Here is a 21749-nt window from a genome sequence, read left to right as displayed (position 1 = left end):
CCACAAAGGGACACCAGCATGTCGCCAAAATTACCCCACCAGCTTTTGTGAGGGCAAAATGAAAGAATATAGGGGAGAGTGCTGTACGGGCCAGGCATGTTTATAAAAGGGACAGGGGAGTTGATTTGAGTAATTAAGAGATGCAGTGGTTGGAATCTCTGAGGATGTTTGCAAGGACAAAGACATGCTGGATGATTGGGAGCCTCCTTTGAGCATCAGAACCCTCTGAGGCTGGTACTAAAGCAGCCAAGGGCCTGATGGCAGGGACAGAGAACGCTAGGGCCACATGGTCAGTCTGTCCCAGAACAGCGTGCTGTTGTGACTCAGGAACTTGCTGTGGATGCTATCACCCATCTAAGGAAAATCTGGGAGGATTCCGACCTGCTGCCTGTCACGTGTACCAAAAATCAAAGTCACCATTTTGCTGGCTTTTCTCTTTTCCAAAGGTCCTGGCCTGTTGTGGGAACACAGGACAGACCTACTTTAGTTTCCTTATCTGGGTTTGACTCAGCCTCCTCTGGCTTGCCTCCTTCATTGTTCTCAATCTGGAGAGTTCTTTATTAAAAAGCTTAGACAAGTTCACTTTTCCCAGTTCCACAGCCATCCTCGGACCCCTATCCAGTTAGCAAAGAAATGAGGTATCTGGAAGAACCTAGTGGCTTTTCAAGTCAGCCCTATCACTTGGAAAAATGATGTTCTCTTTGGCCTCCTTTCCTGCCCTCTGAAGGGGTAAGACTCAGGTGAGGGCCCCTCCCAAGAAATGTGCGCGGTGGAGCCCCAGTACTTGCCCACAGGTTAGCCAATGTTGCCACCTAGAGGCCACCTGAAGTAGGGTTCTGTGGCAAGAGGTAAGTAACACTGCTTTCCTTTTGCGATTCCTGAAATGCCAACATTTCATTTTTCTTGCCTTTAGAAGTTCAGAATTCTTCTCTCATCCACGGTGCGGCTTTGGCTGCATCTCTGAGCCAGGGCAAGTCCTCTTCTAAAGCTGGGCTGGCACCGTGTCAAGTGATGGGCACAGTGACTCCCTGTTGGCTCCAATGCCTCGCTCCTGTTAGACTCACTCATTACACCAGGTCTTAAAAAATAAATACTTTAATTGTTTTGTAATCGGAACAGATGGTATAATTCAAACTCACATTTTTATTTAACACACTCTGAAACATCATATAGCTCTGATTGAAAGAATACAGGCATCATAATGGTTTTAAGTTTTACAAAATTACATTCAGCAGTAGCAACAGGTTCTGAGTTATTTCGTGAGATAAAAGACTGGGGCTTGAATAAAGACTGTTATGAGTATCTGAGAATTGTGCTTTCTAGTTTTTGAAGCTCTTGCTACTTTATTAACAACCAAGAAGTTGCAAAATTCTGGCTTATCAGTACAGCATGGGAGGGGAGGGTATATATAGATGGGCCTGGAAAATGCTCTGCTGGGGTGGGAACCTCAAAGCCAGGCCTTGTTGAAACTGTGAGCCTGAAGTGGCTTTGAAGGAATTTCTGGGAAGCGATGAGATTCACTGGTCTTTGATAAGAAACCACCATTAAGAGAATTATGGTGTAAAAGAAATCACAGCATTAAATTTTCCTCACTGGAGAGCCAGGGGAGAAAGCTCAAAGCCCTGTCTCTTGAGGATGTTAGAAAGGCTCAAAACCCAATTATGTTACCTCTGTCATTTTCAGGGTTAATACCACAAGGTGGCCAAAGCCATAAACTCTCATGAGCCGTGATTTGGGTTTGGAGCACTGCCTTGAGCCAGTTCCAGAAGTCACCTGTACTGTCATTCCAGAGCACAGATAAATATTTACTGGGTGGGGTGGAAACTGGGGACAGCGATTACTCTGCTCCAGAGCAGCAAAGACAATTAATTACTCACTAGGGGTTTGTGTGAAGAGAATTTCCTATGAAAGGGGATGACAAATGCGAATCCCTCTCACTCTGGTGATTATAGGCATCAGTGGCCACATTTTAACCTGGGGAAGGCATTCATGAGTTGGTTGTTTTTCCTGGGCAAGATTCAAAACTGAACTCAATTCCTGGCTATTGACTTGATATGTGTTCTGCAGAAATGTCTGGATTTCTGAGATCCAATCCAAAGCCACTACCTGAAGTGAACTTCTTGGGTGAGATACTAAGTACAGATGGTTTCCATCCACACACGTCATCATCAGCACGCTCTCTGAGGGTCACAAGGAGAGCACGGCTGTGCTGTAACATAGAAAACATCGAGATGGAAATCAAGTGAGTGCATAGTTTGTCCTCCTGGACGGCCCCGGCCCATGCACCACTGCTGGCTATGCCTGGCCTCAGTGCGCCTGCGCCACCTCCATTGGTGCCTTCAGGTCGGCTGCTGACTTGTCCAGGGCAGGCTTCTTGGAGTAATCTCGCTCTCCAAAAATGGTGCTTCCTACTCGGACATTCGTAGATCCTACTTCAATCTGCGGGAAAGAAGAGAAAGTACTGGGGCCGAGTTTGAAATAAGGCAGCCACTCTGAAGCCATGCCTGTCGCTGTGGCTCATGAGGGGTTCTATGAAGAACGATGATAAGGCAGCTGAAGAGGGCTACGGGCAGTGGTTAACCTTGGGATGATCCTACCTCCAGGGTGTGTTTGAGAAATCAGTAACCTGTCCATGGCTGTCACCATGATTAGGGAAGACAACTGCCGCTTATCTGGGGCTGGAGTGAAAGGTCACCTCTGACTGAGACATGGTGGCACAATGGACAGGTCTCACAGCCCACAGCCCTTCCTGATGCTCCATGATTAGGCAGATGAGAAAACCTCCTCCTGGGGTGCCTAGGTGGTCAGTCAGTTAAGTGTCTGCCTTGGGCTCAGGTCATGACCCCAGGGTCCTGGGATTGAGTCCTGCATCAGGCTCCCTGCTCAGGGGGGAGCCTGCTTCTCCCTCTGCCTGTGGCTCCCCGGCTTGTGCTTGTTCTCTTTCTTTCTCTCTTGACAAGTCAATAAATAAATCTTTATTAAAAAAAAAAAAAAGAAATACCTCCTCCTGATTATTTGAGCACAGGATTGAATTCATCATACTTATAAACACAAAGTATTTTGCACTGTTTCGGTTTATGTGAGTTTCCAAGAATGCAACTACTGGATGCACAGAGTCAAGTTTCTACTTATTTTTAGCACTTATCAAGTTATTTACTATTCCAAAAAAGCATATATAATAAACTTTAAAAAATTATAAATATTTTATTTTTATTTTATTTTATTTATTTTTAAGTAATCTCTACAACCCACTGTAGGACTTGACCTCATGGCCCCAAGATCAAGAGTCATGTGCTCTACTGACTGGCCAGCCAGGAGCCCCTTCTCGTTCTTTAGAATCCACTCAGGGAATCGTATTGAGTTAAAAGCTATGTGTCAAAGCTATCATTTCCATACATTTAATTTCAAAAAAGAAGGGGGTGGGGGATGCTGGAACAGGCGAGAGCCACTGCTACTTGGGACCCTATTGCTACGATGAGGCATTTTTGAAGGTTTCTCTGACAAAAACCACTCCCTGCTGTGGCCTTTCAGACCCTCCCCTTGAGGTGGATAAAGGCCCCCCAGGAGGACACTCACAGCATGCTGGAAGTCCATGGACATGCCCATGCTCAGCTCAACCTGCTCAGTGGGGATGCTCAGCTTTTTACACAGCTCCTCTCGAGGGACAGTAACACCTGACAGAAAGACAAGTGTGACATTTATTTCATTCCTGCCTTCTCTAAGGATGCCTGAAAGTGGCTGAATCTGAACATCTCTGCCAAAGATTATCGATTCCTTGTGGTTTCAAGGCCTGTCAAAATTTTCAGAAGTTACCGAAAACAGTTTTTTTTTAGCAAAATGCTTTCAAAAAAACAAAAAAAAAGCCCCCCCAAAACAAAACAAAATCATCAGCCATTGGAAAAGGAAGAAAAGAACTGGTTTTCCTCTGAAGACTGTGTTTTAAAGCCAGGTTCAAGTGGGGTTGAGAAGGTCTGCGAGGTTTTGGGAACTTATTTTCTTCTTGCCCTTACAAAAGAATTCAGAAGAGGGTCATAACCCCTGACAGGCAATATCTGGGATGTCTCTGAAGTTTATCATGACAGCCTGTCCTTGCAACAGCATTTCACTAAGATGCTTCCTTAACATGCAGCAATACCCCCATCCTTGGCCCCAGTACCTGGAAGTCTGGATTTGGTCCTTGACTAAGATCATGGCCAAACTTCCTATGGTCATGAGCCCCACGAATTCCAGGCTGGGGCACTTGGCATTTATGTGTTCCACCACGGCTACTGTCTCTGAAGGCAGAAGGCCATGTTTACCTTCACAAAAAGGAACAGAAGACACTTGTACCAACATGTCTGAAGTAGCCAGAGGAAGGCTTCATTTCTACCCCTTCCTTAAAAAGGAGGTGACTTTTGGGCTAGAGGGCTTCTTGGGAGAGAGAAAAAAAAAAGTATCCTTCAGTCCTAAAAAGTAATTTTATTTTGGTGGCCTTTGTTTATGTTGTTTCCCTTCTGGTCAGGAATTGAGTATTAATCATCTGAATCTCCGTGATCTGCGCTGAGAACAGCTAGAGCAGAGGGAAGAGAAAAAAAACACTATCTTTCTTGGGACACCAAGAAGACTCACACTGTCAAAATGCCAGATTCACCGGGGAATTCTTTTCCCAGCTCTGGTACATCTATTGTTTCATTAATTTATTAGAGCTGTAAACATTTTAAAATAAAGTACATATCATAGTTTTCACTAAGTATTTGTAAAATTTAATGGAACTTGATAATTAACAAATGGAGGAGGAGTCTGTAGTAAATGATGATTTGTTACGCCGTTATAAGGAATATGGATGTTCTCTTTCCCTCATTTATCAAATGGAGATGCTACGAATGTCCACTTGAATCTTTAATTACAGCCTAATATAGCCAATTATCAGGAAATGCTATCATAGACTTCCTCTGGAGCCAGTTTCAGACATACCTATACTGATAACATATAATCTAGGTGCGTGAAGAAATAAAAATTGTTACAATTTACAAAACGCTTATGTGTCAGGCACATGTGCCAAGTTCTAAGAGCTCTTCACTTAATACAGTAACTATGCAATAAGTACTCTTACTGTCGCCACCCTAAAAATGAGGAAACTGAGGCACAGGGAGGCTCGGTGCCTTGTCCAAGGTCCCACAACTAGAAATTGCGCAACTGGGATTTAAAGCCAGGAAGCCTGGCCCGAGGGCCTATCTGGAAGATAGTCTGCATTGTGTTCCTTCATGTTACCGTCTGGCGAATCCTGGGGCTCTGCTGGTCGTAAGCAAACGACCCGTCTGTGAACACTTCCTGTTAACGAGTGCTAACAAGTGAGATGTGCAGGCTTCCCTGCCAGCAGCTCTGCCCACGCTACCACTTTCAATCCTGTCAACACCCTCTGACGTAGGCACCACTGTGATTATCATGGTCCGCCAAGGAAACTGAGGTACAGAGAGGTTAGGTAACTTGCCTGAGGTTACAATGCTGGAAAGTGCGGGAGCTCAAACCCGAGGTCTGATTTCAAAGCTCCTGCTCTATTCACTAGGTTACACTGTCAACCCAAACCCCTTAAAGGTATTCATTAACTGGCGCTCAGGTGACTTCCTTCTTTTCCCTCCTAATGTAACATTAAGTAATTTTTTTAACACCTGAGTGTCACACCTATAACTGTGCTATCTCCTTCAGCAGTGACGGATTTCTAGGAATTTTCAGGAGATCGAAGTTACAGTTCCCTTCTTGGCTTGTCCTATTCTGGGCCACCAAAAAACTAAAAATTAACAAACCACAATGTAAGAAAGAGTTATACGTGGACTGGCTTAGAGGTCATTGTGCCATCTAGATCCTACAGGAAACAGCTTACTTAAAGGCCTGTGATTTCCTTCTAGACCCTTAGCTATCAGATTCTTAGGCCTGGCATTCTTCCAGACCTTCAACCATACTAAGGGGAAGAAAAATCTACAATTCAGGTCGGGTCACTTACTCTCCTCTCCACTGGTATTAACCTGGACCATAACCTTTAACCTTTCAGGAGAACTTTTTTTCTGCCATGAACTGTTCACTTTATCTGCCAACTTCACAGAATCCACTGTTTCCAGCATGAAGAGATTGGGGACAGCTGAAACGAGAAAGAGGCAAGGTAATTCTTCATTCACCGTACTGTAGCAAGCAACATACAACCAATCTTTTTGACTTGGTGGATGGAAGAACGATTTCCCAGAAAAAGAACAAGACAGACTTATGCTCAGACTTCTGAGATGGTTTTACTAGATGTCAGTTTGAATGTCAGCCCACTGCTACCTCGTTGGAAAGGATCCATCAGGGGAACAGTGTCCTGCCGCAACGAGGAGACACATGCATTCAAGAGGGCTGGAAATTGTGCAGATTCCCAAGAGCAGGCTTGATGGGACTGTATGTCAGTTCACATGCGAGAACCGGGTCAAGATGACAATAAAGAAAGGACAACTATGGAGGCCCAAGTGCTTCCCTGGCAGGATAACGCCATGTTCTTAAACTGTGGGACAGGGGTGCTCTCGTTCAACCAGGACAACAGAACGACAGCTAAGGAAGAAACCATCTCCTTTCCCAAAGATGCATGTGACATGAAATATCACTCTTGCCTCAGATATAGAGCGAAGACAGAAGCAGCACATCAGCAGCTTGCTTTCGTCAAACAGGCAATTTGCTAACCAGTATACATGCATTACTGCTTTTCAATCTTAACCATGGTTCATGAAGCACTATTATTACCTCCACCTTACAGCTGGGGAAACTGAGGCTCAGAAAGGATAAAGTTTATTCAAGTTTACAAACTAACAATATTAGAGCTGTGATTTAAATAATGGCAAACTCCATCATATTTTTTGAAGATTTATTTGAGAGAGGAGAGAGAGAGAGTGTGTTGAGGGGGAGGGGAAGAGGGAGAGGGACAAGCAGACTTCCTGCTGAGCAGGGAGCCCAACATGGGGCTTCATCCCAGGACCCTGAGATGACCATAGCCAAATGCTCAGATGCTTAACCATCTGGGCCACCCAGGTACCCCATGACTCCAAGTTTGTTTGTTTGTCTGTTTTAAGGTTTTTCACTTATTTATTTGTGTATGTGTGAGAGGGAGAGAGAAAGCCAGAGCACACAAGCAACGGGAACAGCAGGCAGAGGGAGAAGCAGGCTCCCCGCTGAGCAAGGAACATGATGTGGGACTCAATCCCAGGACCCTGGGATCATGACCTGAGCAGAAGGCTCAACCGACCGAGCCACCCAGGTGTCCCATGACTCCATATTCTTAATGCTGAATTTGAGTTTAGGCTACTTTTTTAAAGTATATATTTAAAAAATATATATACTTAAAAAACAGACTAAAGCAGATATGCCTGATGTGGGAGAAAAAAAAAAGCAATATAGAAGCACATGCAGTAAAAACTCAGAGTCTCTCACCCTAGAAACTACCACTGTTACCACTGGGCTGAGGATTCTTCCAGATCATTTTAGTGTATTTCCATCCAATCACATAGACCACCCCCCCAGATGTATAATTTCTTTTTATTTTTGGAATAACATATAGATGGGATCATACTGGTTCCCCCCCAAACCTTTTATATTTAAGTAATCTCTATACCCAACGTGGGACTTGAACTTATAACCCTGAGATCAAGAGTCACACACTCCACTAATTGAGTCAGCCAGGCACCTGGATCATAGTAAATGTTTTATGGGTTGCTTGCTTCCAGTTAGCAATACATGTTGGAGATTTTTTCTACATTAGTACCATAAATCTCCTGGTACTTTTAACAACTGCAACATTCCACAGAACAGATGATCACAATTTCCTTAACACTGTTCTTATTAACTTGTTTTTTTTTTTTTTTTTACTACAAACCAAAGCTTAGAAACAGATCTTTGTGCACATATACAAGTTGCTATAGAATACATGAGTACCAAGAATTGAAATTACTAGTTAAGGACAAACTACAATTAAAACTGTGTTAGATACTAGAAATCCAAAAAAGCCTACCATTTTAGAATCTTCCTGCAAAATGTGGAGTGCTCATTTACTCATGCTCTCAAACATTGGATATTAGCAGACTTTTTACTTTTTGCAAACCTGATTGGTGAAAAGTAAAATTTATTATTGTATTTGCATTTCTCTTATTGAGGGTAAGCATTTTTTGTTTGATTACTGATCTTTTGTATATTTTATCCTTATAAATGGCCTGTTCTTAGTTTTTCCCTATGTTTTTCTCATGCATTCACAATTCTTTAGCGGTACCTGGTGGCTCAGTTGTTAAGCAAACATCTGCCTTTGGCTCAGGTCATGATCCCAGGGTTCTGGGATTGAGTCCTGCATCAGGCTCTTTTGCTCAGTGGGGAGCCTGCTTCTCCCTCTGCCACTCCCCCTGCTTGTGTTCCCTCTCTTGCTGTCTCTGTCAAATAAATAAATAAAATCTTTTAAAAAAATTCTTTATATATTATGGATATTAACTTCCTCCCCTTTTAAAAAATATTATTTTACTACCAATCTGTGTTTCCCTTTTGCTTTGACATATGGAAAGCTTTAATTTTTATGTAAGCAATATGCTAATTGTTTCTTTAATGGCTTTCAGACTTTGTTTTATTTAGAAAGGTCTTTCACCAGCCTGAAAAAATATCTTCCTATTTTTCTTCTAATACTTCATAATTTGATTTTCAAGTTAAGATTCTTTAATCTCAGGCCTAGATGGCTCAGTTGTTAAGCATCTGTCTTCAGCTCAGGTCATGATCCCAGGGTCCTGGGATCAGGTCCTGTGTTGGGCTCTCTGCTGGGCAGGAAGTCTGCTTCTCCCTCTCCCACTCCCCTGGCTTGTGTTCCCTTTTTCGCTGTCTCTATCAAATAAATAAATAAAATCTAAAAAAAAAAAAAAAAAAATTCTTTAATCTCACTGGAATTTACACTGTGAGGAAGGGAATCTAATTTAATTATTTCTCCAATAAAAAGCTGATTGTCTTGCTGTCCACTTATTAAGTATAAATAGGCTCCCTACTCCCCTGACACCTAATACGAAATAGCTTTTAAAATAATACAAGCAGGGATGCCTGGGTGGCTCAGTCGTTAAGTGGCTGCCTTCGGCTGAGGTCATGATCCTGGGTTCCTGAGATGGAGTCCCACATTGGGCTGCCTGCTCAGCGGGAGGCCTGCTTCTCCCTCTCCCTCTCCTTGTGTTCCCTCTCTCACTGTGTCTCTCTCGGTCAAATAAATAAATAAGATCTTAAAAAAAAATAATACAATGACTTCTATTTTCCGACAGATGGAAATATAGGGATCAGATTTACCCTCCCACCTGAACATCGAAATGGACAAAATATATGAAACGGTGATGTAAAAGAACTGAGTATCATGCAATGAAAGATAGTGATCTCTGAGGGATGAGAAACAAATGAAGTGAGTCCCACAACTGCCCCAGCTAAAGTTTCTAGAATGTGGCACGGGAAAGGCGAATGCAGGAAGAGTGTGGACCTGAGTTGAAGACAGGAACCAAGAATCTGGAAAGACTAAGTAGCTAGAGTTCACAGGGCAGAATTTGAGAGAGGAAAGAGCTGCACAAAGAGAGACCACTGGTGAGTTGTGAAGGGCTCCCTTCCAGAACTCGGCTGGGTACAGATCAGTGCATGCATGTAAGGAAATCACTCCTGGCTCAGGACAGAACTGTTTGAAAGGATTAGAAGAAACAGAGCCTGATGTTCACAGAGGGGATGGAATAGTGCCTATTCCCACCAAACGGCCTAGGATTCATGGGGGCACCGGGTAGAGTACAAGGAGGGCCTTATCTCAGTAATAAGGAATAATTAGCCTAAATTGAGCTCTGCTCTAGGCACACCAACTAATCTTAGAAGCAGACCTAAAAAATCAACCACCCCAAGTAAGTTAGCTGTGTTCCAAACAAAGGCTCAAAAATTATTTATAGGAATACGAAAATGACCAGCTCCCAAAAAGAAAATTCACAATATTTGCTGTCCAAACAAACAAACAAACAAACAACCAAAAAACCCCCCAAAAAACAAAAATCAGACATTCAAAGAAGCAGGAAATATGATACATAATGAGGGGTTAAATCAATCTGCTGAAATTGCCCCAGACTGTCAAAGATGACAGAAGATGATAGAGGTTAGTAGGCAGCACATTAAGTTACTGTAACCGTGTGCCATATATAAAACTACAGAAGGCCATGGAAGATATAAAAAGACTCAACTGGCATGAAAACCACCATGTAGGAGATGAAAAATCCACTGATGGGATTAATGGCAAATTAGACAATGCTAAAGAAAGGCTTAGTTACCTGAAGAAATTATCCAAAATGAAACACAGAGAAGGAAAAAAAAATAATAAAAATTAAAAAGAGCATCAGTGGGCTGTAGAATCACCTCAAGCAGACCAATAGGTAACTGGAGTCCCCAAAGGAGAAAAGCAAGGGGGAGGCAAAAAATATATGTGAAGAAACAATAGTTGAAAATTTCTAAACTTGATTAGAACCCCAGATCCAAGAAGCTCAATGAACCCCAAACACAAGGAAATGTGGAAAAAAAAAATTACACCAAGGCATATCATAATCAAATGCTCAAAGTCAGTGATAACAGAAAACCTTGCAAGTAGCTAAAGGAAAAAAAAAAACATGTTACATACAGAGGAACAAAGATAAGGGATGACATTATATTTCTCATTGGAAACAGTCTAAGTAAAGACAGTGGAGCAATATCTTCAAAGTATCGAACGAAAAACCATTAAGCTAAAGCTCTACAGTCTGCAAAAGTACCTTTGAAAAAATAAAGGTGAAGGTACAAAAAAGTTCAATGGAAAAGAATGAAGTGGCAGCTCCCTTTCCCTTAGGCTATACATAAAAATAACTCAAAAAGACCCAAGGTAAGAGCTAACACGATAAAACTCTCAGAAGAAAATAGGAGTAAATCTTTGAGACTCTGGGGGCATCTGGCTGGCTCAAACGGTAGAGCATCTGACTCTCCATCTCAGGGTTGTGAGTTCAAGCCCCATATTGGGCACAGAGATTACTTAAGAAAAAAAAAAATCTTTGTGACCTTGGATTTCTTAGCTATAGTACCAATAGCACATGCCACAAAAGAAAAAAGAGATAAACTAGAGTACATTAAAATGAAAGATTTCTAGGCTACAAAAGATACCATAAAGAAGATGGTAAAGACACCATTCCCACGGAACGGAAGAATATATTGCAAATCATAGACAGCATAAAGGACTGGTACCTAGGATATATAAAAGAAATTTTATAACTTGATAATAAAACGACCCAATTAGGATATGGACATTGGGAGGGTAGGTGCTATGATGAGTGCTGTGAAATGTGTAACCTGGCGATTCACAGACCTGTACCCCTGGGGATAAAACATACATTATATGTTTATTTAAAAAAAAAAAAAAGAGTCTCACACACACACACAAGACCCATTAAAAAACACACAAAGGATATGAATAGACATTTCTCCAAAGAAGATGTACAAATGGCCAATAAACACATGAAAAAATGCTCAACTTCATTTGTCATTAGGGAAATGCAAATCAAACCACAATGTGATACCATTCATGTATTTTTTATTACTCCACTTTATCTTCTTTGCTGACTTATTAGCTATAATTTTCTATTGTGTTATTTTATTGGTTGATTTATTTTATTTTTTTTAAGTAAGCTCTATGCCCAAGTGTGGGGCTTGAACTTATGACCCAAGTGTGAGGCTTGAACTTATGACCCTGAGATCAAGTTGTATGCTCTACCAACTGAGCCAGTCAGGCACCTTTATTGGTTGCTTTAAAGTTGAACTTATACACAGTCTACCTTAAAATGATGTCATACCACCTAATATAAAGTTTAAGAACCTTATAATAGTGTACTTCTGTTTCTTACTTTCCATTTTGTATGTCACTGTTTCAATGCACTTTACTTTTTCATGTTATAAATCCCATAAAATATCATTATTTTTGTTTATATAACATATTATACTAATAGAACAGCAGAGAAAAATTAATGAAACTAGAAGTAGTTATCAAAGAAGACTGATAAACCTCCAGTCAGATGGATTAGGAAAAAAAAAGAAAAGACAAATGACCAACATCAGGAATGAGTTGACGTCACTACAGATTCTACAGATATTAAAAAGATAATAAAGAGATATTACTAACAACTTAATGCTCATAAATTCATTACTTTAGATGAAATGGGCAAATTCCTCAAAAAACATAAAGTAACAAAGCTCACCCAAGAAAAAAACAGATTATGTGACGTCTATTAACAAAACTGAAACTATAGTTAAAAACCTTCCTACAGGGTGCCTGGATGGCTCAGTTGGTTGGGCGACTGTCTTTGACTCAGATCATGATTCTGGAGTCCCAGGACTTCCTGCTCAGAGTCCTGAGCAGGGAGCCTGCTTCTTCCTCTGACCCTTCCTACTCTCATGCTCTCTCTCCCAAATAAATAAATAAAATCTTAAAAAAAAAAAAACAAAACCAAACCCAAAACCTTCCTAACAAAGAAACGCCAGGCCTCACTGATGAATTCTACCAAGCAGTTAAGGAAGGGACAATACCAATTCCACACAAACTCTTTCAAAAGACTGAAGAAGTAGGAGTACTTTCCAGTTCTATTAGGCCAGTATTATTGTTATGAAACCTAAAAAAAGATATTACAAGAAAACGACAGCCCAATGTCCCTTTTGAATGTCGATGCAAATATTCTAAGCAAAACTTAACAAATCAAATGCAACATTATAGTAAAAGGATAATACTGCCTGACCAAGTGAGCTTATTCCTAGGAATGTAGGGGTAGTTTAACATTTGAAAATCAATAAATGTAATTCAACATGTTAATAATCTGAAAAAGAAAACCACAGGATCATTTCAATGGATGTAGGAAAGGCATTTGACAAAATCTGACATTGATTCTTTGTTTTTTAATTTCCTTTTTTAAAAAAAGAGTTTATTTATTTATTTGACAGATATCACAAGTAGGCAGAGAGGCAGGCAGAGAGAGAAAGAGGGAAGGCAGGCTCCCTGCTGAGCAGAGAGCCTGATGTGGGGCTCGATCCCAGGACCCTGGGATCATGACCTGAGCCGAAGGCAGAGGCTTTAACCACTGAGCCACCCAGGCGCCCCAACACTGATTCTTGATAAAGCCTCTCAGCAAGCTAGGATTAGAAGGGTAACCCCCCTTCTGATAAAGAACATCAAAGGGCACCTGGGTGGCTCAGTGGGATAAGGCCCTTCGGCTCAGGTCATGATCTCAGGGTCCTGGATCGAGCCCTGCATCGGGCTCTCTACTCAGCAGGGAGCCTGCTTCCCCTCTCGGTCTCTGCCTGCCTCTCTGCCTACTTGTAACCTCTCTTTCTGTCAAATAAATAAATAAAATCTTAGAAAAAAGAAAAATATGCATGTGCACTTGTAGCATTTCTATTCAATACTGTATTGGAGATATTAGCTGGTATAATAAGGCAAGAAAAAGAAATAAAAGGCATCCAGATTGGAAATGGTCTTTGTTCACAGGTAACATAGTTGTCTATGTCGAAAGTTATATGGAATCTGCAAAAAAAAAAAAACCCCAACAAAACCCCTAGTAGAGTAAGTAGAACTTTAAAAAACTACTACGAATGGGGTGCCTGGGTGGCTCAGTGGGTTAAGCCCCTGCCTTCGGCTCAGGTCATGATCTCAGGGTCTGGGATGGAGCCCTGCATCCGGTCTCTGCTCAGTGGGGAGCCTGCTTCCACCCCGCCCCCGGCCCGCCTCCCTCTCTGCCTACTTGTGATCTCTCTCTGTTAAATAAATAAATAAAATCTTAAAAAAAAAATACTAAAATCTAAAAAAAAAAAACTACTAAGAAACTACTAGAATAAGTAGAACTACAACATGAGTTTAACAAAGTTGCAGGATAGAAAATGAATATATAAAAATTAATTGTATTATATTTGTATTATATTAGCAACAAACAATCAGAAATTGAAGTAACAGCATCAACAATATATCAATAGATAGCATCAAAATATAAGAAAAACTCAGAAACAAATCAGACAAAAGATGACGATATCCTGCACAATGAAAACTACAAAATAGTAAATGAGAGAAGTTAAAGACCTAAATAAATACTGTGCTATACCCCATTAATGTGTTGGGAGATTCAGTATTTTTACTATGTCAGTGTTCTCCAAATTGACCTAAAGATCCAATGCAATCCTAATCAAATACTGGGCAGAACATATGTTTTATTTTGGTATAAACTGACAAATTGGTTTACATGGAAATGCAAAGAATCTAGAATAGCTAAAATGACTTTGAAAAAGAAGAACAAGTTGGGGACTAACAGTACTCAATTTCAAGAATTATTATAAAGCTCCAGTAAATCAAAATAGCATGCTACAGTGTAAAAGTAGATAAACAGATCAGTGGAACAGAGTAAATAATCTAGAAATAAACCCATGGATAGCTGATTTTTGATAAAGGTGCAAAGGAATGCAATGCAGAAGCTGCTCTCCGTATGAGGCTTTCTCCTTATACTAAGAATTAAGATTTCTCTTCCCAAAAAATCAAAAACACAAATGGTGAATTAGCACTATTCTTTTTTTTTTTTTTAAAGATTTTATTTATTTATTGGACAGAGATCACAAGTAGGCAGAGAAGCAGGCAGAGAGAGAGGAGGAAGCAGGCTCCCCGCTGAGCAGAGAGCCCAATGCGGGGCTCGATCCCAGAACCCCAGGATCACGACCTGAGCCGAAGGCAGAGGCTTTAACCCACTGAGCCACCAGGTGCCCTGAATTAGGACTATTCTAAAAGCTGTTCCCTTTGCCACAGAAAGTAGTGTAAGTAATTAATAGTAGAAAGATTTTGTCTCCCTATTTAGAATTTTATCTTACCCATCAATTTGTTGACATTTTGTTTCTGTAGGTGGCCAATGAAGTGCCATTTGATCTCAGGACACAAAGACAGAATCTGCAGAGAAAAAGGTAACCATGTTTGACTAGAATTTATGAAGGCCTTGCTGGATCAAATACCTTACACATTTCCTTCTGTCTTTTCATTTCTATCCAACAAACCACTATCACCATCGTTAGCCAGGCTCCAAAGGATACTTAGAGAAAAACCCAAGGCTTCTACTCTGTTTCTCTTGCTTGTTCCTATCAGCTTCCTCCTTCTTTTAGATATCATCCATTAAAGATGAACTGATTATGGGGTACCTGGCTGGCTCAGTCATTAGAGCACATGATTCTAGATCTTAGAGTCATGAATTCAAACCACACACTGGGTGTGGAGCCTACTTCAAAAAGACAAAATAAAACAACAACAACAACAAAACAAAGGATGAACTGACTAAAGCTTTCAAACCTCAAAAGGACCCAGGATTATAGCAAGCTCCTAAATCACCACATCCAAAAAGCTGCAGAGGAGAAAACTACAGTCTTAGTTTTAATAAAGAAAGAAAATCTAGCTGAGAAATATCTGGAGTTCAAGATGATTACAGACATTTCTACTGCCAGCTGATCATCCTGTAAAACTCAACCACCAAAATATGTCTAACTTTCAGCTGAAGGGCCAAGAGAAGACACAAACTCCAAAATTCAGATAACCACTTACTTTAGGATTTGATGCTTTTTCTAGCAGTTCTTGAACCTAAAGGGTAAAAACAGAACGAATCAGAAGCCTGGCAATCACGACTCTTCCAAAGGCAGACTGGAAAAGGACTCTTACATAGTTCTCCCCAAAAGTACGCTGGCCATGACTGTAGGCTTCAATCACCATGTCTGCAGGTTTGGTTTTGCTGACTGCTACTAGCCGAGGCTGGATGGCTGGGAGATCCTGCCAAGAGGGAAAGAGCCAAATGAGTGAATGTTTAGGAATATTATCCCAGTAAGTTCTATAAGACGGATCCCATAGAATCAATTGGCATAGGTCTTAAGACGTGACATTAGGTAAGCTCCGTTATTTGAATACTGGAGGGAGACCAGTACCAAATGTTGATTGAATGTCTTTCAAATGTATGGCATCCAAATCTAGCGTGTTAGCTGCTTTATTATTATTTTTTTAAGATTTTACTTAATCATTTGAGAGAGAAAGAGAGAGTGAGAGCTTGCATACACAAGTGGGGGGCGCGAGAGAGAGGGAGAAGCAGACTCTCTACTGAGCAGGGAGCTCCATCCCGGGACCCTGGGATCATGACCCGAGCCAAAGGCAGAGGCTTAATCCACTGAGCCACCCAGGCGCCCTGTGTTAGCTACTTGAACATCTACTCTCAGGAGAACTGGGAAGGTAAGTAAAGGCAGTATTTCCTTAAAATGCAGTCTTTAACCGACTGCATCGGCATCATCCTGGTACCACTCCAGACCTACTGAATCTGAATCTCTGGGGCTGGAATCTGAGCATCTGCTTTTTACACAAACTCTCCAGATGATGCTCTTGCACATTAATGTTGGAGGTTTAAGAATCACTTCATTAAGGGAAGGCATTACCCTCTCACTAGAGGGGGTGTCCCTGCTGGCTTCTGAAACTCCACAGTTAAGTTCTGGAAACTCATTCCGGTCCTGATATATTCGTGACATGTATTAGGGAGAATCACTGAGAATCACAGAACATCAATGCCGGCAGGGAGCCTAAAGCAATGAGATCTTATTCCATTGCCTACGGCAGATGAGGAACCTCCGGACCAGAGAAGTTAAGGGACTTAGTTCAAGGTAACATCTTATTAGTAGCCAAGGAAAGACTATACCAATCGAGGTCGTCTGCCTCCAGGACGGAATTCTGAATTCTGACACCATCAATGCTTGAATAGAGAAACTCTGACCTTTCTGTTCAGTTATGTCTCACTCCACACCATTCAGCTTAAACTTACAAGGAGGGGAGCAAATACGGACGCTTGATCTAATTAAAGTCCAAGAGGAGACAGAATATAAGGGGGGGTCGGTGGGAGTCTCCCTTTAAACTGCTTGGGATTGGATGTCGGTTCCCTCCTGCCCCAAACGTCCTAGCGCAGCTCTGGTGTCGACAATTACTGAGCGACCGCTAGCTGTTAGACGTCGCCGCATAAGCGATCTCAGGAGACCTGGCCCTCTCTAGGTGCTCTTTGGGACGTCTTCTCTTGCATGTTCTGGGCACCGGACCGGCGCTGCTCCCGTCCGCTAAGGCTGTTGACTCCTAGACAAGGCGGGTGGGCAACGGCCGCGATGTCGGGGACATCATTTTCTGGGGTAGTGGACACCTTCTGCTCCAACGGAACCAACCTCCAGAAAACCTGTCAGACTCATCGCGAGGTCGCTGAGGAAACCCTTCGCTAGCCTTGCGGGGGCTCTGCAACCCGCGCCGACGCCAAGGCAGCTGGGGCGGCTCCTGCCCCGCCGGGAGACCCCCTCTGCGTCACCGTGACGACCCATTCCCAGGCGGGTGTCCCCTTCTCTAAGCAGCCGCCCACTGTCCCCACGCCGTCTCCCTCCTCACCCGCGGCCGCCGCGCCACCGCCTGCTGCACGCGCTCGTTCACCGCCCGCAATGCGAACCCGACTCCCAGCTCCGCCGACATGCTGCCGGCTCTCCACATCCCCAGGGACCTACGCCGAGGGCGGACCGCCCCCCGCCCCGCACCCCGCGCCCCGCAGGCTGGGAACGCTTTCCGGTCCCGCCCAGCTCGCGTCCTGTGTGGCCCAATCGCCGCTCACCACCGAGTCGTCTCACCCAATCGACACTGGGCCGGGGGCGGGCCGAGAGCGGGATGGCGGGCGGCTCCGCCCCGCGGCGCCGGCCATCTTGGAGAGGCGGCTCTGGCTTTGCTGGGCACCTACAGGCCGGGCTCTGGGCGCGGGGGCGGGGGTGTGGAGGCCCTCTGGAGGGGTTCCGGTGCCCCCCGGCGATCCTTCCACGTCCACTATGCGCCTGAGCCGCCGCCCCCACCCCTGTGGGACCTTTCTGACGGGAAAAAAAAAAAGCGTGTTCCGAGGTTCTCGTTTTTTCCCAAATGCCCCCCACATTTGCGCTTCCCTGGCGTTCAAAGAGCTGTGAACTGAGATTTCCGCGCGGGGACCAGGACTCGCTGTTAGAGCGGGAGACGTGGCTTCGAGTGTCTCAGATGAGTCTCATGAGGAACCGATAAAACTATTTCTAAAGAACACGGCCTGATTCAAATGCATGTTTATTTCTTCTTGTCATCCTTGAAACAGTGCTGTTCAATGGAAATATGCGAGTCACACAAGTAATTAGGAATTCTCAATGGGCACATAAAAAGTAAAACATTTTCATGAATACACTTAACTCAGTATCTCCAAAGCAAGGTTTCACTCTGCAACCAACAGGGACACTTAACTGAGTTTCTTTGAAAAGATTTTATTTTTAAGTAGTCTGTACACCCAAGTGCGGCTTGAATTTAACAACCGGAAAATCGAATGTCCCATGCTCTACCCATTAGTCAGCCAGGCGCCATGAGATTTTGTTTTATTGTGCTTGATTTACAAAACTCGGTGTGTGGTTTTGATTTACAGCCTGCCTCCGTTCGGGCTATCCGTATTTCAAGAGGTCAGAAGCCGGCTGCGGCTAGCACTGCCTTATCGGAGGAGGGCTCAGGCCGCTTTAGACGGTCTAGCACGACCTCTGCACACACTTCAGTCCAATTCTTGAGTGTCCTCTGTGTCCTGCTCTGAGAAGGAGCCAAGCAATATAAAGGCTAACACAGTAAAATACAAACTTTGATAGATGGCGAAATAGTAGGTGCTGTGGGTAGGTAGAAAGAGATCAATTGTGTAAAGGAAAGCGGGTTTGGCTGTATAGTTGGAAGATTTTCAAGCATTTCAGCTTAATGAAGTGGGATGATATTATGTTGGAGAAAAGGCCGAAGTTTGTTCCTCAGGTTGTCTTGGGGCCACTAGGCTTACTTTGAATCTTCAGGAAGTAAAAGGCAATATTCTTTCTTCTCTCACCATCTTCTCAGAACCCAGGAACTCAAATAAAATCTCTTACATTGTGCTCTGGGAAAAATCACTTTAGAGCAGAACCTAGGGTTCTTGCCATCTTTTGGGGAAGTTTCTTCTTTTTGGAAAGTTTCTCTTTTACTGGGTACAAGGAACTGGGTTATCTGTACATTAGGGTTGCCAAAGACATTAGTAGTAATTGTGTTCAAATAAAATGGCTCTGGACTTGATAATTTCTACTCCTGACTAAATGACAACAATTAAAACACGATTAGAACAGCCTTTCATGGTGTGAGTAGTTTGCTGTAGAGATAGCAAGTTGAAGGTGCTAGGCAGCTGTCAGTGCCGGGAGGAACAAAGGGGTTTACAGTAACCAGGACCCTGGTGAAGAAATGTATAGAGGAAGGATTGGATGAACGTGACATACTTATAGTGATAGGGTACTTCAAACACACTTATTTATTTATTTTTAGAGAGGGAACATGCAAGCAGGGAGGGGCAGAGGGAGAGGGAGAGAGACGATCTGTAAGCAGGCTCCACACCCAGCAGAGACTGGCTCAGGGCTGCATCCCACCACCCTGCAATCATGACCTGAGCCAGAATCAAGAGTCAGACGCTTAACTGACTGAACCGCACAGGTGCTCATGGAAAACATTTTCAAAACCATAACTACTTCATCAGATTTAACGGATGTACATACAATCCAGGGGATAGGTTATTACGACAACAAGCAGGAGTCCTCATTTAATAGATTTCATTTACTAGGTCAGGTGTCTTCTTTGAATTTTAAGGTCAATCTCCCCCACCCCCACTCCCCATATTGTACCTGTGCGTGGCTCCCAAAAAAGGCATCAGAAGAGTGACTTAAGATTTCAAGTTAATAAGGACAGGGGTGCCAAGATTGGGTAGTGGTGGCATAGGGCTGACGCACATTCAATCTTGGTTTCCTCACTAAACTGTGATCTTGGATAAGTTACTGAAGCTCTCAACTTTTCATCTATAAAATGGAGTCAATATCTCCTTCAGAGGTGCAATGGGGATTAATGGAGAAAACATCTGTAAGATAGTTAGCAGAGTGCTCCGCCAAAGCAAGTTTAAATGTTCAACAAGTGGTAGTTCCCCGATCCTGCTTATCTATTCAGTAAACGTCCATAGGGGCATTTCTCTATAAAGATATCTTGGGGGGAGACCAGGATGCGTAAGACAGGTTTTACTGTGGATTCATTTCTAAGATGCTTTTCACCTCTAACATTCTATAACCTTATGAAAATGGAAGTAAAGACAAAAAGGTCAGGGTGACCCTGGTCTCATCATTTCACATTTTTCAATGTCTTTACTTCTCAGCTATACTTTTGAATGAATTTTATTCCACTTTTTTCTCCTTATTTTCGTTTTCAGTTTCTTCTCTTCCACTTCCTGGGAAATCAACCATCTCATTTAACACTTCATTCTTCCCTAATCCTTGAAAATAGAGGTCCACAATCACTTCATCACCTGTAACTGTCTTCAAATTGCTCCCCACAGTTTGCAGGGACAAAGAGGAAGAGAGAAAGATTAAAAAGCCAAATACCCAGAGGAACAGATTTTATAATTTTATAAAATCGAGTATAGTTATTCACCATCAATGTCATCAAGTATTTAAAACATGCACTTCTGTTGTCTGAGGCCCTGAATTATGAGAAAAACGTTCATGCTTCCTTCTGAGCTTACTGTGATTCTTTTGGGAGATAAAAAAAGATAAAATAGTAGAAAATTACAGTTGCCTGGTTACTTGGCTTTAAAGAGAAATGGAGAAATAATGCCCATGTCCTAATTCAAATGAATTGAGATAGAGAAGCCATGACAATCCCTCAGCAAACATACTGTCACATTTGGCTTTTGAAATGTGAATATAGGTTCTAGAACCACAGACCTGGGCAGAACCTTTAGAGAACATTTGATCTTTCATATAGAAAGAATGACATTGAAACCATCCCAAACAGCACAGACCCTCCCCAATTTCTGAAGACCGTCTGAGAAGAAAATATTATTCCTATCAATCCCTGGGTTTCTTTTTCCTTTTTTAAGATTTTATTTATTTAACAGAGAGGGACACAGCAAGAGAGGAAACACAAGCAGGGGGAGTGGGAGAGGGAGAAGCAGGCTTCTGGCCAAGCAGGGAGCATGATTCGGGGCTTGATGCGGGGCTCGATCCCAAGACCCTGGGATCATGACCTGAGCCGAAGGCAGACACGTTAACGACTGAGCCACCCAGGCGCCCCTGGATTTACTTTCTTTTTTTTTTTTTTTAATATTTATTTATTTATTTATTTATTTATTTGAGAAAGATCACAAGTAGGCAGAGAGGCAGGCAGAGAGAGAGAGAGAGAGAGAGAGGGAAGCAGGCTCCCCGTTGAGCAGAGAGCCCGATCTGGGACTCGATTCCAGGACCCTGAGATCACGACCTGAGCCGAAAGCAGAGGCCTAACCCACTGAGCCACCCAGGTGCCCCTGGATTTACTTTCTATTTGCACACGACTACTTCTCCTGATTTCAAATTTTAGCCAATCTTACCTTAAGTGGAATCTTTTAAAATACTCTATTGTGCAAGCTAATTTCCTCTTCACTGGTCTCAGAGGAGCTAGAGATTACTTAGCCAACCCTTGTGCAACTTTTATAAAGTGAAGTCATTAAATTCCCCTTCCACCTTTTATGGGGTCAACTCATTGGTTTTATTTAATTTTTAAAAAACTATTTTTTGAGAGAGTGAGCGAGAGACAGACAGCATGAGCTAGGGGTGCGGGAAGCAGAGGGGGAGGGAGAAGCAGAATCCCCACTGAGCAGGAA

At 42.7% G+C, this 21749-nt stretch overlaps 1 protein-coding gene across 1 annotated transcript; it reads right to left on the bottom strand.

Annotated features, from left to right (window-relative positions):
* Positions 1 to 1077: 1077 nt before the first annotated feature.
* On the bottom strand, positions 1078 to 17625 carry PLPBP (pyridoxal phosphate binding protein). Its single transcript, XM_047717071.1, is given in 9 exon segments — positions 1078 to 2439; positions 3577 to 3674; positions 4157 to 4200; positions 4203 to 4298; positions 5981 to 6115; positions 14893 to 14968; positions 15611 to 15646; positions 15725 to 15832; positions 17465 to 17625. Coding segments are annotated over 8 exon segments (633 nt in total). The 5' UTR covers positions 17564 to 17625; the 3' UTR covers positions 1078 to 2439; positions 3577 to 3635.
* Positions 17626 to 21749: the final 4124 nt, after the last annotated feature.

The sequence above is a fragment of the Lutra lutra genome, chromosome 2, assembly GCF_902655055.1.
Source record: "Lutra lutra chromosome 2, mLutLut1.2, whole genome shotgun sequence".
NCBI lineage: Eukaryota > Metazoa > Chordata > Mammalia > Carnivora > Mustelidae > Lutra > Lutra lutra.
This window is presented reverse-complemented; position numbering and strand designations above follow the sequence as displayed.